The sequence below is a fragment of the Pelophylax lessonae genome (assembly GCF_965119305.1).
Source record: "Pelophylax lessonae genome assembly, chromosome: 3".
NCBI classification, from domain to species: Eukaryota; Metazoa; Chordata; class Amphibia; order Anura; family Ranidae; genus Pelophylax; species Pelophylax lessonae.
In genome coordinates this window covers 27,807,819-27,824,892 of record NC_138770.1, presented here as the reverse complement: position 1 = coordinate 27,824,892, position 17,074 = coordinate 27,807,819, and the positions used below count along the sequence as shown (strand labels likewise).

The following is a 17,074-nucleotide window of genomic DNA, read 5'->3' as shown; positions in this document are numbered from 1 at the left end:
TTTAAGCCGCATGACGTCATCATTAGGCGCCGCTCTGAGCGGCTATTTCAATCGCCGGCTTTCACTCACAAGAGGTTCGTTCAAACCGCATGGTATACAGCCTTGTCTGACGCTGCTGAAGCCTCCAGCTATTTCCCAAATACCTGGATAGACCGGAGTCTCACTATTGATCCCGTATCTCGCTACCTGATCACTCTCCTATTACCGGAACCTTCATCTTTCTAATCCAACTAGTGATAAGTACCCCACAGGGGATTCCTTCCTATCAAACTTACACTATCTACTTCTGCATACTAAAGACTGTTGCTATCTATGCATTACTATTTCTATCATCTGCACTGTTTCATAGATTGCTAGCTCTTGAGCCTACTACCATCTATATCCTTGCACTAAGTTAGCATCTCCTGTACACTTCATCTGCTGTCCCCTACCACCTGTTACTTGTACATGAATGCTAACCTATCTGCATACTATCTATCATCATCTGCTACACTCCTGAACATTACTATTGAGTGCTTATCATTGCTATCACTACTCACGCCTGTCCTTTCAGCACATCACCTCTATACTATCATATACAACCTATCACTCCAGAAACATCTTATTGAGTGTCTGTATATTTGTATGCTGAAGCAGGCTGGGCCACAATGATGAGTCTGGAGAGTTGGATATGGTGATTCAACACATCTCTACACGACTACTGAGTGGGAATTCTGCAGCTGCAAATCCAACTCACTAAACAAACGCCGAAGCGTTACAGATTGAACGAACCTAAAAAAAATGGATTCAGCGGAATTAGCCACTCAAGTGATACAATTAACACAAAAGGTAGATGCATTAATCCTTGCTCTTACTGAATTAAAAAATGAAAATCAGACTTTGAGACAGCAGATAGCCCGTGTTTCACAGCTCACTGCTGCTCAACCCCGTGAGCCAAAAATAAACCCTCCTCTAGTGTTTACAGGTGATCGGAAAAAATTTAGTGAATTTAAAAACGCATGTCAATTGCTTTTTAACTTAAAACCTCGTACTTACACTACAGACCCAATTAAAGTCTGTACCATTATCTCATATTTGTCGGGTGATCCACGGGCTTGGGCAGACTCTCTCTTTGAGAAAGATGACCCTCTTCTCAACTCCTATCCTTTATTCCTAGCAGAACTCGCTAGCTTATATAAAGACCCCAATAGGCAGAGTATTGCTGACAGTCAATTGAGGGCTTTAAAACAAGGAAGGAGACCTGTTGAAGACTTCGTAGCAGAGTTCAAAAGATGGACCCTTGATTCAGGGTGGAATGATGCATCTCTGCGAACCCAGTTCAGACTTGGGTTATCAGAAGCCGTTAAAGACGAGCTCGCACGAGCGGATTTACCTGGCACTTTGGATGCCTTAATACAACTCAGCATCAATATTGACAGGCGACTGCGAGAAAGAAAGGCTGAGAAGATGGGAATGCCATTGTCCAGTCCTTCTCGGGTTTCGCCCGTTGACCCTACTCCTATGGAGGTAGGAACCATACGCCCACCTTTATCGACTACTGAACGAGCCAGGAGAAGATCCGAAAATCTCTGCATGTACTGCGCCTCCCCGGATCATTTGATAAGCGTCTGTCCCCTTGTCCGCAAAAAAGAGGGTGAGTGTTCACATGTCTTGCTGGGGGGATTAACGACTTCTTTTTCTAACCCCTATCTTTTTATTCATTTGACCTTACAGTGGGACCAAATTCGGATCACCACCAAGTAGGGATGCACCGAAATGAAAATTTTGGGCCGAAACCGAAAATGCAGGATGCCATTGGCCGAAAACCGAAACCGAAAATGACTTTCCCCCCAAAAAAAATTAAAATAGATAGAAGAGGGGCATACACCAAAAAACAGGCAGCAACGTACACCTGTCGCTGCCACCCTGTCACAGTATATGTACTGTGACGGGTTGGCAAGAGGTTAATTTAATTACCAATGGTATTTGTATTATGCAGCATGAGGGGGTTAATGTATTGTCACTGATGCATTAGTGACCGACCAGTGGCAGGTAATTAACCCTTTTGTGCTGCATTAGTGCAACCAGTATCAGTGTTAATTAACACTGGTTGCACTGATACTGGTTGCACTAATGCAGCACAAAGGGGTTAATTAACTGCCACTGGTCGGTCACTAATGCATCAGTGACAATACATTAACCCCCTCATGCTGCATAATTAATACAAATACCAATGGTTAGCTGCCTCAGCTATCACCCCCCCTCCCCCCTCCTCTCTCAGCCTCAGCGTCCCTCTCCAACTCACTCCAGCTCCTCCGGTCACTGTGTCCATTATTCAAAAGTCCCGCCTCTGGCCGGTCGCCCGCCTCCCGGTGATGTCACTACTACTAGGATCTGTCCATGAATGAACTGACACACCGGGCGGGCGAGCGGCCTCTAATAGCTGTCACTATGAGCCGTTCACTTCTCTTCAATTCCCTGACAGTCCGAGCGGCCGCTAATGCATAGTACTATGTGATCCTTCCTGTCAGCTCAGCGGGACTATGACTATGTGTGAATGAGATCTGATCTGACCGGACACCGGGCGGGTTGGAGCGGCCGCTATTAGCTGTAACTATGCAAGCGCTTCACTTCCTTGTCAGGCATGTATCTCCGCTGACAAGGAAGTGAAAGGCTCACAGTTACAGCTAATAGCGGCCGCTCCAACCCGCCCCCCCGCCCGGTGTCAGGTCAGATCAGATCTCATTCACACATAGTCATAGTCCCGCTGAGCTGACAGGAAGGATCACATAGTACTATGTATTAGCGGCCGCTCGCCCCGCCCTCCTGCCTGGTATGTCCATTCACTAATGCAGAGATCCTAGTAACAGGGACGTCATTGAGAGGCGGGCGGCCGGCCAGAGGCGGGACTTTTAAAACCTGCCCTGCGCTGCGCCCTCCTCCTTCCTCACGGCGGCCATATTAATTTCGGCACCGTTAACCCATTATCGGCCGAAATTAGAGAGGCTCATTTTCGGCCGATAATTTCGGTGGCCGAAATTTCGGTGCATCCCTACCACCAAGGCTATGATCGATACAGGATCTTGTGGGAACTACATCGACACTAGTTTTGTTACCTTAAATAAAATACCTATTATTTCAAAATCAAAACCTGTCTCTATTAGTTTTATTAACGGTATTCCGTTATCTTCTGGTCCAATCACCAATCAGACACAAGCACTCCTTGTTACTGCTAACGAGTCTCATGCGGAGACCACCACTTTTGATGTATTACCCTCACCACATTTTCCCATTATTTTGGGACTTCCCTGGTTACACATACATCAACCAACCATTGATTGGAAAACACGGACTCTAACATTCCCTTCTCACTGTTGCGAGACCACGTGTAACCTCCAATCATATAAAAAGATCCTGTCCATGGTGTCAGATGAATTTACACCACCACCATGCTACCAGGATCTATCAGAAGTCTTCCTTGAGAAAAATGCTCAAGTATTGCCTCCCCATAGGGACTATGATTGTTCTATTGATCTACTCCCTAATAGCAAACTACCTTTCGGTCATGTTTATCCTCTTTCTCAGGATGAACTTTCTCATCTCAAGGAATACTTGGATGAGAATTTAGCGAAAGGGTTTATTAGACCCTCTACTTCTTCCACAGCTGCAGGACTTTTCTTTGTCCGCAATAAGGATTCTAGTCTCAGGGCTATTATTGACTATAGGCAATTAAATACCATTACGATAAAGGATCGCTATCCTTTACCCCTCATTCCCGAACTCATTGAACAAGTGCGCGGAGCTACCTACTTCTCAAAATTGGATCTGAAAGGGGCATACAACCTTATCCGAATCCGTAGCGGGGATGAGTGGAAGACAGCATTCAGAACCAGATACTGATTATTTTAATATCTTGTGATGCCTTTCGGGTTGTGTAATGCTCCCGCAGCATTTCAGCGATTCATAAATGACATCTTCAGAGACTTACTTGATGTTTGTGTTGTGGTATATCTGGATGATATACTCATTTATTCTCAATCTTTGTCTGAACATGTAACACATGTAAGACTTGTGCTGTCCAGATTAGTCGCACACAATTTATACGTAAAATTGAAAAAATGCCTATTCCATAAAGAAGAAGTACTATTCCTAGGATACATCATATCTAAGAACAGTATCAAGATGGATATGAACAAGATATCGTGTATTCTGGATTGGCCTGTACCAACAACTCGTAAAGCATTACAACGATTCCTCGGATTCTCAAACTTCTATAGGAAGTTTATCAAGAACTTCTCTTCTATTGTGAGACCTCTCACACAACTTACAAGTGTAAAGAAACCATTCAAATGGTCTGAAGAAGCAAATGGAGCTTTCCGCTTGTTAAAGACAAGCTTCACTTCTGCTCCCATACTACGCCATCCAGACCCATCCCTCCAATACATCCTGGAGGTAGATGCGTCAAATATGGCAGTAGGAGCAGTTCTTTCCCAACGACCAACAAATACTTCACCTCTCCACCCAGTTGCTTTCTTCTCTAAATCACTAAGCAGCCCAGAGGTGAATTACCCAGTGGGTGAAAAAGAGTTGCTTGCCATAAAACTGGCACTAGAAAATTGGCGACATTTACTTGAAGGTATTCAATTGCCAATACTCATATATACAGATCATAAGAATCTCCATTACCTTCAGACTAACAAGACCCTTTCCCACCGGCAGGTACGTTGGTCATTATTCTTCCTATGATTCAACTTTCTAGTGACCTACACGCCTGCAGACAAAAACAAGAAAGCGGATGCACTATCACGATTAACTGAAGATAACTGCGCCGAAATCCCTTCACTTCCTATAATACCCTATGATCGTATTATTGGTGTTGTTCGTTCCCTGAAGGAAGAGATTCTGCACAGTATAGGACTGGATTCACCACCACCACAACTAAGTGCTGATGCAGAAGGCTTCCTTTACTTTAACGACAAACTCTACATACCTCCTGGTATGCGTACCAAGATCTTGGAATTATCACATGATGTACCTATGGCAGGACATATGGGTATGACTAAGACATTTAATTTACTCACCCGGCAGTTTTGGTGGCCTGATATGAAGACGTCTGTACAAAAATTTGTTTCCTCATGTGACATCTGTGCAAGGTCCAAAATTGACACTACAAAACCATCTGGTCTACTTTGTAGTCTACCAATACCCAAGGTTCCATGGGAAGTTGTGTCCTTAGACTTTATAGTAGAATTACCACCTTCCAAAGGATTTACTACCATTCTAGTGTCAGTGGACCATCTGACAAAGATGGCACATTTCACTTCTATTCGCAGACTACCTTCATCTAAGCAAACAGCGGAATTACTAGTGAAACATGTGTTCAAGCTACATGGAATTCCAAAGACTCTTTTATCTGACCGAGGTTCACAGTTCATCTCCAAGTTTTGGCAAGCTCTATGCCATATACTACGTATTGAGCGAAAACTCACTTCTCCCTACCATCCTCAGACCAATGGACAAACTAAAAGAGTCAACCAGTGCATTGAACAATATTTACGTTGCTACACCTCATACCTACAGGATGATTGGGTGGACCTCCTCCCTCTGGCAGAATTTGCTTATAACAATGCAACCCACAGTACTACTAAGCAAAGTCCGTTCTACTTAAACTATGGGTTTCATCCCACACTTCTTCCACCACGCATCCTACCATCAAGTAACCCAGTAGCCTCTGATTATCTCACCCAAATAAAAGACTCTCTGGGTTTACTTAACACCACCATCTCACATGCTCATAGCCAACAAAAAAGGTACTACGACCTTCGTAGAAGACCTTCTCCTCAATATGCTATTGGGGATCTCGTTTGGCTATCTACGAAAAACTTGCGGTTAAAGATCCCCAGTAAAAAGCTTGGACCTTTTGTTTCTGGGACCTTTCCGTATTAAGAAGCTCATTGGGAGAGCTGCAGTTCAACTCACTTTACCAGCAGATCTTAGAATACATCCTATCTTTCACGTGTCGTTATTGAAACCACACGTTCCCAACCAAGGAATAAGACCTACCATCTCGCCTCCACCTCCAGTACAAGTTGAAGGCGGAGAGGAATTTGAGATTAAGGAGATTTTGGATTCTCGTATCCACAGAGGAAAACTCCAATATCTCATAAGATGGAAAAACTATGGACCCCAAGACGACACCTGGTTGGATACTTCTGACGTTCACGCTCCCAGGCTTATACGAAGGTTCCACTCCAAATACCCGGAGAGACCAGTGCTATAGGCCTTCCGGAGCCGGCCTTAAGGGGGGGGGTACTGTAAGATTCTGGTACCTTTGGTACCCTTATAGCCCATTTCTTCTATCATTGCGTCCCACCTTTCCAGCTAGGTGGAACGCATATACCTTTAAGCCGCATGACGTCATCATTAGGCGCCGCTCTGAGCGGCTATTTCAATCGCCGGCTTTCACTCACAAGAGGTTCATTCAAACCGCATGGTATACAGCCTTGTCTGACGCTGCTGAAGCCTCCAGCTATTTCCCAAATACCTGGATAGACCGGAGTCTCACTATTGATCCCGTATCTCGCTACCTGATCACTCTCCTATTACCGGAACCTTCATCTTTCTAATCCAACTAGTGATAAGTACCCCACAGGGGATTCCTTCCTATCAAACTTACACTATCTACTTCTGCATACTAAAGACTGTTGCTATCTATGCATTACTATTTCTATCATCTGCACTGTTTCATAGATTGCTAGCTCTTGAGCCTACTACCATCTATATCCTTGCACTAAGTTAGCATCTCCTGTACACTTCATCTGCTGTCCCCTACCACCTGTTACTTGTACATGAATGCTAACCTATCTGCATACTATCTATCATCATCTGCTACACTCCTGAACATTACTATTGAGTGCTTATCATTGCTATCACTACTCACGCCTGTCCTTTCAGCACATCACCTCTATACTATCATATACAACCTATCACTCCAGGAACATCTTATTGAGTGTCTGTATATTTGTATGCTGAAGCAGGCTGGGCCACAATGATGAGTCTGGAGAGTTGGATATGGTGATTCAACACATCTCTACACGACTACTGAGTGGGAATTCTGCAGCTGCAAATCCAACTCACTAAACAAACGCCGGAGCGTTACAACGAGATAACCATTCTGAAGGTAAAGGCTCATACTACTGAGACCACTATGGAAGCCAACGGAAATGCCTTGGCAGATAGAGCTGATAAGGAAGGTGCTCTGAGCCCTGGGGCAGAAACCCTGATGCTAGCCCTCCCTCCTGACATGCCGCTAGAGGAATTTAGTTAACTGTAGTTCAAAGTGGAAAAGAGATGGACACACAGGGTCCAGGCGACATCTGGGGTCTTGATGGTAAATGGTGTTTACCCAGATCAGTTTTTCCAATGATGGCCCACTCGGCTCATTACCCTGGGCATCAGACAAAGATGGTTATGTGTGCATAGGTGGAGGAGCATTGGATTGGCCCTGGCTTTACTACCGCAGCTGAAAACGGTAATGGTACCGAGAAAGCACTCACCCAAACCGGAATATCCATTTCAGCACATCCAGATAGACTATATCACTTTGCCAAAGAACAGACGACCGTGTCTTAGTCTGTCTGGATATGTTTTCTGGGTGGCCAGAGGCTTGGCCCGTTCACAATGCCATTGCCACTGCCACCACAAAAAAGATCCTGTCTGAGATAGTTTGTTGCAGGAGGGGGGGCTGCCGGGAATGATCAAGTCAGATCGCGGATCACACTGCACTGGTCAGATCTTTGCAGAGGTACGTAAGGCGCTTCAGGGATTCAAAGTAGCGGTAAGGTTGAACGGCTGAATAGAAAGGGCCATGGCTCGAATGTTTTTTCATTGCTCTTTACCCCATCAGGAATGCCCCATGGGTTATCACCCTACAAGGTTTTGTTTGGGAGTCAACCAGAGACTGGATTGTACTTTCCTCAGCAGCTGTAATTTTTACATTCTCAGCTGACGGGGTGGGTGCAGTCCTGGCAAAGGGAGCTCCAAAAGGTCCATCATAGGGTTCAGGAGTCTCTCCCAAACACGATAACCGGTGTACATTCTGTCTAACCAGGTGACTGAGTCGTCGTGAGGAAATGTCAAGGGACGGGATTGGAGCGGAGGTATTACCAGGTTCAGCTGACAACGCCGACTTCCTTGAAGCTCTGGATCCATGCCAGCCACTGCAAAAAGCTGCTCAACTTCATCCAAGAATGATAATGAGGAGTATCGTTTTTATTTACATATTTAGCAAGTGTGTTTTAGCAAGGGTAATGCATTTTTAGCTGGCCAAGGCGGCAAACAGGTCTAATAGTTGGGTGTGCTCCAAACACCCACCTAGCTGTTACACCCCAGCAATGGCAGACATTCGTATCATCATGAAGACAACCAAGAGACACTTGTCCACAGAATTTAATGACACATTCCTAGAGAGTAACATCAGTTATAGTTTTAATGTTAGCTCTGTCTCCTGTTCTTTGCTGGTCAATACAATTTGGGTATCGGGACAATCAGGTAGTCCACAGATGGGCTTTAACTTTAGTTTTGCAACTGGAACTAGAATTGTAGGATGTATAACCTGTGGTTCTCTTTATGGAGAAATCCAGGGTCTATCTGATCCCTCCTCTGCCTCCAAGGTAGCTGATCTAACAGAGCCCTGTAAATTGAATTGATGGAATCCTCACCATGAGTCTGCTTTATCCGCATTCCATCCAAGACATATGACATATGACTTACTAGCACACGGCCTTCCTCCGAACCTCCAACAAATTAACCCGACCTGGGGCAGACACAGGGGGAAAAATCGGACCAAAATGTGTTGTGTATATATAGGTATCTGTCCTGATGATCCTAGGTACAAGATAAATTTATACAGTATCTCACAAAAGTAAGTACACCCCTCACATTTTTGTAAATATTTTATTCTATCTTTTCATGTGACAATACTGAAGAAATGACACTTTGCTGCAATGTAAAGTAGTGAGTGTACAGCTTGTATAACAGTGTAAATTTGCTGTCCCCTCAAAATAACTCAACACACAGCCATTAATGTCTAAACCGCTGGCAACAAAAGTGAGTACACCCCTAAGTGACAATGTCCAAATTGGGTCCAAAGTGTCAATATTTTGTGTGGCCACCATTATTTTTCAGCATTGTCTTAACCCTCTTGGGCATGGAGTTCACCAGAGCTTCACAGGTTGCCACTGGAGTCCTCTTCCACTCCTCCAGGACAACATCACGGAGCTTGTGGATGTTAGAGACCTTGCGCTCCTCCACCTTCCGTTTGAGGATGCCCCACAGATGCTCAATAGGGTTTAGGTCTGGAGACATGCTTGGTCAGTCCATCACCTTTACCCTCAGCTTCTTTAGCAAGGCAGTGGTTGTCTTGGAGGTGTGTTTGGGGTCGTTATCCTGTTGGAATACTGCCCTGCGGCCCAGTCTCCGAAGGGAGGGGATCATGCTCTGCTTCAGTATGTCACAGTACATGTGGGCATTCATGATTCCCTCAATGAACTGTAGCTCCCCAGTGCCGGCAGCACTCATGCAGCCTCAGACCATGACACTCCCACCACCATGCTTGACTGTAGGCAAGACACACTTGTCTTTGTACTCCTCACCTGGTTGCCGCCACACACACTTGACACCATTAGAACCAAATAAGTTTATCTTGGTCTCATCAGACCACAGGGCATGGCTCCAGTAATCCATGTCCTTAGTCTGCTTGTCTTCAGCAAACTGTTTGTGGGCTTTCTTGTGCATCATCTTTAGAAGAGGCTTCCTTCTGGAACGACAGTCATGCATTCCAATTTGATGCTAGTGTGGCGTATGGTCTGAGCACTAACAGGCTGACCCCCCACCCCTTCAACCTCTGCAGCAATGCTTGCAGCACTCATAAGTCTATTTCCCAAAGACAACCTCTGGATATGATGCTGAGCACGTGCAATCAATGTCTTTGGTTGATCATGGCGAGGCCTGTTCTGAGTGGAACCTCTCCTGTTAAACCGCTGTATGGTCTTGGCCACCATGCTGCAGCTTAGTTTCAGGGTCTTGGCAATCTTCTTATAGCCTAGGCCATCTTTATGTAGAGCAACAATTCTTTTTTTCAGATCCTCAGAAAGTTCTTTGCCATGAGGTGCCATGTTGAACTTCCAGTGAGCAGTATGAGAGAATGAGAGCGATAACACCAAATTTAACACACCTGCTCCCCATTCACACCTGAGACTTTGTAACACTAACGAGTCACATGACACCGGGGAGGAAAAATGGCTAATTGGGCCCAATTTGGACATTTTCACTTTGGGGTGTACTCACTTTTGTTGCCAGCGGTTTTGACATTAATGACTGCGAGGTTGAGTTATTTTGAGGGGACAGCAAATTTACACTGTTATACAAGCTGTACACTCACTACTTTACATTGTAGCAAAGTGTAATTTCTTTAGTGTTGTCACATGAAAAGATAGAATAAAATATTTACAAAAATGTGAGGGATGTACTTACTTTTGTGAGATACTGTATAATTTATCTTGTACCTAGGATCATCAGGACCGATACCTATATATACACACAACACATTTTGGTCCGATTTTTTTCCCCCTGTGTCCGCTCCAGGTCGGGTTAATTTGTTGGAGGTTCGGAGGAAGGCCGTTTGCTAGTAAGCCATGTTTGTATTTATTATTATGTACATAAATACAGATTATGTTCTATGTTTATGAAACACTAATATCAAGTCAGTTTATTTTAAGAGAAAACTGTCTGTACATTTTCATAGTCCTGAAGAAGCCTTGTGTGAAATGCGTTGACCAGTGAACAGACGAAGATAGAGGCAATACTAGAAAAGAAGGGTGGCGCTCTCACTGGTGTCTATAAAAAACTGTCCTCTATGGATGAAAGACTGGAGAGTGTCTCTTTAAGTAGAAATGACATTTATTGAAAAAATCATAAGTAAACAGTTAAAATTTATGCCACACCAGTCCCAACAATCCTCGACCTCCTTGGATTGCTATGGGATTCCAAGGAAAATGTAAACCCAGCAGATAATACCCGGTTAATACCCGGTGTTTCCTTGGAATCCCATAGCAATCCAAGGAGGTCTAGGATTGTTGGGATTGGTGTGGCATAAATTTTAACTGTTTACTTATGATTTTTTCAATAAATGTCATTTCTACTTAAAGAGACACTCTCCAGTCTTTCATCCATAGAGGACAGTATTTTATAGACACCAGTGAGCGCCACCCTTCTTTTCTAGTATTGCCAATTCATGACTTCATCCCATGTTTAGGGTCTGGCAGCCTTGGTACGTCACAGTCTATTGGTCATTCATATGCCACCGCATTGTTCGGTTCCAATTATCACCCAGGGACATTTCTACAGGATCAGCGCCTGGACCATTTTTTTGTGTATTTTTAGACGAAGATAGAGGAATATGATCCGAATAGTTAATGCAAACAGAAAACAGAGGTCGTGGGACTTTAAATGAGGCAGGTCACCAACTAAGATATACAAAAATAGAATCTGAACGTAGTCATTTATTATACATACAGTAATTGATACAAATGTTGACATCAGTAACAAATATGATGCAGACATGTATACAAAAAAAGCAGACACAAAAAAATCCATATAGTAAGGAGATTGTTATAATAGTAATAAGATATATTCAGTAATAAAGTACATGGCCGTCACTAAATGTTACATCTAAGTGAAGAGAGGAAATATCTATACCTACACAAACCTTATGATATATACCAACTTATCCTTATATATGTATGATGTACATGAGTGAAATTAGTAGGAGACATTGATCTCCTGTGTACGAGCTGAGCTCAGTTTGGGGCCAGTTTCCTCATTTTATTGAGATGTGGTTTTAGATAAATCAATAAATGTTATTTTAGGATAAATCCATGTAGTTGTTATCTGTCTCATGCTGTGCCCTTAAAGTCCACACATATGACAGTGGTTCCTTGTGAACATCTGTAGGTTCCCATTTCTCTGAACAGATAGGATGTTGGGACTCTCAAGATAGCTCTGGTTTTTCTTCTCCTATCCAAGTTCCCCAAATAAAACATAAAAACACATCCCCTGGACTGGTCATTGGAGACAACGAGCGGAGGAGTGTGTGCACTTGGCTGTGGGAAAATACCCTGTATCTGGCTGTTGAGTAATCAGTGGGAGGCCCAAGCAAACCAATATCCAAGAGGCTCCTGCAGGGGTACCGCTACGCAGAAAGCAAACCTTGCTTCAACAAACAGTTCTCTCCTCAAGACACAAAAGAAGACAAAGGTAGGCGACTGCACCAAACTTTGATAAGATGATAATGCACATCGATCACCCAGAGAGCAGAGTCCTCTCCATAGGTTTTCCTTTTGGTTACTCCCTAGCAGCCCGTATGGCGTCTGCTCCCTTCTGCTGACCTCAAGCCAAACATTCTCACGTGTCCCGCACCTCTTCCACAGGGCAATCGATGCATCCGCAGGGCGACCTGGATCCCAGAGGCAGGAACACAACTGCTATATCTGGGTTGGGCACGCTTAGGAAACATGTGCAGAATGGAAACATTTGTTTAGTTTCGGATAGATTCGTTATGTTACTAATTTCTATTCATTATGAAATTTGTTTAGTTTGGTTTCGGTATTTGTTTACTTTTGTTTAGTTTTCGTTAAATTTCTTTTTGTTTTTGGTAAAATTTGTTTAGTTTATTCATTTTCTAATGAATTTCAACTTTTCAGAACGATCGGGATTCCGATCGGTTGAAAAACGATCGACTGATTCGAATTCAGTGTGAAGAAATAGCTGGTTGTTAAGCAGGGGGCTGGGAAGCCGACAGCCGGCATCCTTAAACGATGATTCATCAGCTGTCAGCGGACTTCCCCACTGACAGATGAATGGAAAGAAAAGAATGCCGGCATTGCCCGGCAATAGAAAAATGTGTAGAAAAATGACATGGGGTCCCCTCCAGTCCATACCAAGACCACGCCAAAATGTAAAAAAATTACTGGCGTGGGGTCCCCCCAAAATCCATACCAGACCTATACCTGAGCATGCAGTTCGGAAGGTCAGGAAAGGGGGGACGAGCAAGCCACTGCCTCCTGACCCATACCAGACCACATGCCCTCAACATGGGGGGGGGGGATGGGTGGGTGCTTTGGGGCACCTCTCCCCCCTCTCCCAAAGCACCTCGTCACCATGTTGATGGGGACAAGGGCCTCTTCCCCACAACCATGGCCTGTGGCTGTGGGGGTCTGCAGGCAGGGGACTTGTCGTAATCCGAATGCCCCTTTTACCAAGGGGACCCCAGATCCCGCTCCTCCCCCCATGTGAATGAGTATCGGGACCATAGTACCTGTAACTATTCACCAGAAAACTGTCAAAATAAATAATAAAAACAACACATACACAATTTTTGAAATATCCTTTTCATGTTGAAGACATGTGGCCTGGTATTATTAGGGAGGAGGGGGCCCTCACTAGTCACCTCCCACTTTCCTTACCTGCCGCGCTGCATGCCGGGATAAAGGGTTTGGTAAGGATTTAAGGGGAGAATCCACACCGTTTTATGTTTTTTTTTTTAAATATTGGCCCCGAAGAGCCTGGTATGGACTGGGGGGAGGGGGGGGGGATCACACCTTTTTTCTTCTATTGCCGAGCAATGCCGGCATTCTTTTCTTTACTTTCATCTGTCAGTAGGGAAGCCCGCTGACAGCTGATGAGTCATGGTTGGTAAGGATGCGGGCGGCCAGCTTCCCGGCTTGTTGCTTTACAACCAGCTATTTCTTCACACAGAATTTGCATTGGTCGATCGTTTTTTTGACTGATCTGAATTCTAATCTTTCCGAGAAGTTGGAATTCGTTAGAAACTGAATAAACTAAACAAAGTTAAACAGATTTCAACTAAATTGATTACAATTTCATTTGGAGATTTGGATACAGCCGAATCTAGGAATAACCATAAATTTGTCGGAATTTGTATTCGCACCGAAACGAATTTCACAAGTCTAACACTTAATGGCCACCCGCTAACAGCTGGGCTCCCAGCCAATGCAAATGGCCGCCGATGGCAGGGCCCACTCTCCAGGCATGGATCCTCTACATATGTGTGCCATAACACCACCCCGCTGATAGCTGGGGACTCAATGACCACTCGGGACATCCTGGAAGACTTCTGGATACCAAAGGAAGCTCCTGACATCCCGCTCAGCTGCCCAGCACCAGACTCGCCCACCAATACTTCCAATAGGTAGGAAAACTTCATACAAAAATGGTCCTATAAGTGAGGAGAAAAAAGGAACGCAGCCATTGGCTTATCCTGAACATTTATGGGGGTGGGGTCTAATGGGGGAGGAACGAGGGCCAGGGCTGCCCAAACGTATGCTGCCATGGACATCTGTCAGGAAAGCACATTATGGTCACTAGATGGAACTGACCATTATAGAAAATCCCAATTCACCATGACTGGGGGAATGAGGGTCACATTTCATCAACACATTTATAACAACCAGATCTGTAAGTGTTTGAAATCTTCCCGCACAAAATGTACTCAGCCAATGAAAGGTAAGGACTCCATTTTTATTTTTCTCCTGCTATCAATGGCCGACACGGGACAACACTTCATCCAGGTCTCTGGTGATCTCTGATCTCCTTATGAAGTGTTTCTTACATGATGAAGATCAGCCAAGGAGTATATCTGAGGTGTATATCAGGGTGTGCTTCTTCCCACATGTCCACCAACATTCATATAGAAGACATTTCCCGCACTCAAGGCACTAATACACCTCCAGGGTTGTGTGGGACCCCTGATATACAGGAAGACAGGACTTCAGTGAGGAACAATTCCCTCACTCAGGACAGGAAATTGGCTTCTCCCCCGTGTGCGATCTCTGATGTGTGGAAAGATTGGACTTCTGTGAAAAACATTTCCCGCACTCAGGATAGGAATATGGCTTCTCCCCTGTGTGAGATCTCTGATGTCTGGAAAGAGCGGACTTGCGTGAAAAACATTTCCCGCACTCAGGACAGGAATAAGGCTTGTCATCAGCATGCAATCTCTGATGTCTGGAAAGAGCGGACTTATCTGAAATACATTTCCCACACTCAGGACAGGAATACGGCTTCTCACCAGTGTGCAATCTCTGATGTTTGGAAAGATCAGACTTCTGTGAAAAACATTTCCCGCACTCAGGACAGGAATACGGCTTGTCATGAGCATGCAATCTCTGATGTGTGGAAAGATATGACTTTTGTGAAAAACATTTCCCACACTCAGGACAGGAATATGGCTTCTCACCAGTGTGGAATCTCTGATGTCTGGAAAGAGTGGACTTCTCTGAAAAACATTTCCCGCACTCAGGACAGGAATACGGCTTGTCATCAGCATGCAATCTCTGATGTTTGGAAAGATATGACTTTTGTGAAAAACATTTCCCACACTCAGGACAGGAATACGGCTTCTCACCAGTGTGCAATCTTTGATGTGTGGAAAGATTGGACATGCGTGAAAAACATTTCCCGCACTCAGGACAGGAATATGGCTTTTCCCCCGTGTGATATCTCTCATGTTTGGAAAGAGTGGCCTTCTCTGAAAAAGTTTTCCCGCACTCAGGACAGGAATATGGCTTCTCACCAGTGTGAAATCTCTGATGTCTGGAAAGACTGGACTTCTCTGAAAAACATTTCTCGCACTCAGGACAGGAATGCGGCTTCTCACCAGTGTGAGATCTTTTATGCCTATTAAGATGGGATTTAGACTGAAAACACTTCCTGCACTCAGTACAGGAAAGCCTCTTATCTGTTCTAAGGACAGCACCCTCCCTCACACTCTGAGGTTCCTCAGGATAAGAGGAATACGATGGTCCCGCACCGTCCCTCACAGTCTTAGGTTTCTCAGGATAAGAGGAATACGATGGTCCATCTACACTGTGTGGTGCCGGATGGACATTTGAGGTAGTTGGATTTTCTCCTGGACTATACTGTGTGATGTCCTCATCTTCTACTTTATAGTCTGGAGACAAAGTGAGACAATCCTCTGAGGTTTTCCTCATCTCCCGTCCATCTACTAAAATAGAAATACAAAGATTATTACTAGACATCAGCAGATTGGTTCCCCTAAACCAGGACTCCGCCCACATCAGACAGCTTTGTCTCTGAGGATCTTACAATTTCCTCCTCAAGGTAACTAGTAAATGGGACCTCTGATCTCCTACCAGATCATTTCTTTATTCATGGACCTTAGTCAGAGAGTGAGGAAACAACGAGAACTGTCTTTTATAGGAGTGACAGTGATGAGGGGATTATAGGACGAGTGTCCCCTCCCCCCTCTATCACTCATTGCCATCTTCCCAACACAAGAAGTCCCGCACTTCCATATTTAGTCATGAATAACAGCGGGGCTGAGCCCCACCAGAGGTCAGAGTGAGGATGGGGGGGGGAGAACAACCAAGATGAAGACTGGACTGATCCTGAAGACCACCATCATTGGGTTACTGACTCCTCCCTCATTATCACTTTCTGTTTAAGGTTCCAAAGTTGGAGGATGTTATCACATTATTATCACCATGTAAAAGTCTGTCCTCCAATCAGATATAAAATGTGATATAAAATAAATAATAAATCGGTACAATCATGTGGTGTAAAGAATGGTGTATAAATATTCACAGAAACATTCACCCAATGGCAGCTTACATTCAGAAAGTTTCTTTCACTAAACACAAAAACAAATAAAATGCAGCGCCAAAAAAAATCAAAAAAAAATTTCTTCCCCCAAATCTGTAGACAATAAGTGGGAAATAATTTCCCTCCTCTCCTCCTTCCTCGTCCTCCATGGTATATATGGGGGCAGGATAGAAAATATGGGCGGAGCCTGCGCAGGGACATCCCATGGAAGGGGTATCTGAGTAAAGGATCACATTGTGAAGCTTGTTTAGTCCGCACTGCTCAAGTCCCGGCTTTGTATTTCTATCATCTTGGGTTTTAATGTTGAATAAAGCAGATAGACGGAGAGCACTAGAAGGGGGTTATTTTCTACCCTCCCCCCCCCCATATATACCGTGGGGGAAGAGGAAGGAGG

General features: G+C 44.4%; 1 protein-coding gene across 1 annotated transcript in view; it reads right to left on the bottom strand.

Annotated features, from left to right (window-relative positions):
• Positions 1-17,074, bottom strand: part of LOC309550263 (uncharacterized protein) — a gene marked incomplete at both ends in the record, with an annotated part of 667,886 nt that overhangs the window by 647,219 nt on the left and 3,593 nt on the right. Inside the window, 1 exon segment of the mRNA XM_082250671.1 lies at positions 14,865-15,827. Within this exon segment, the coding sequence (XP_082106797.1) occupies positions 14,865-15,827 (963 nt within the window).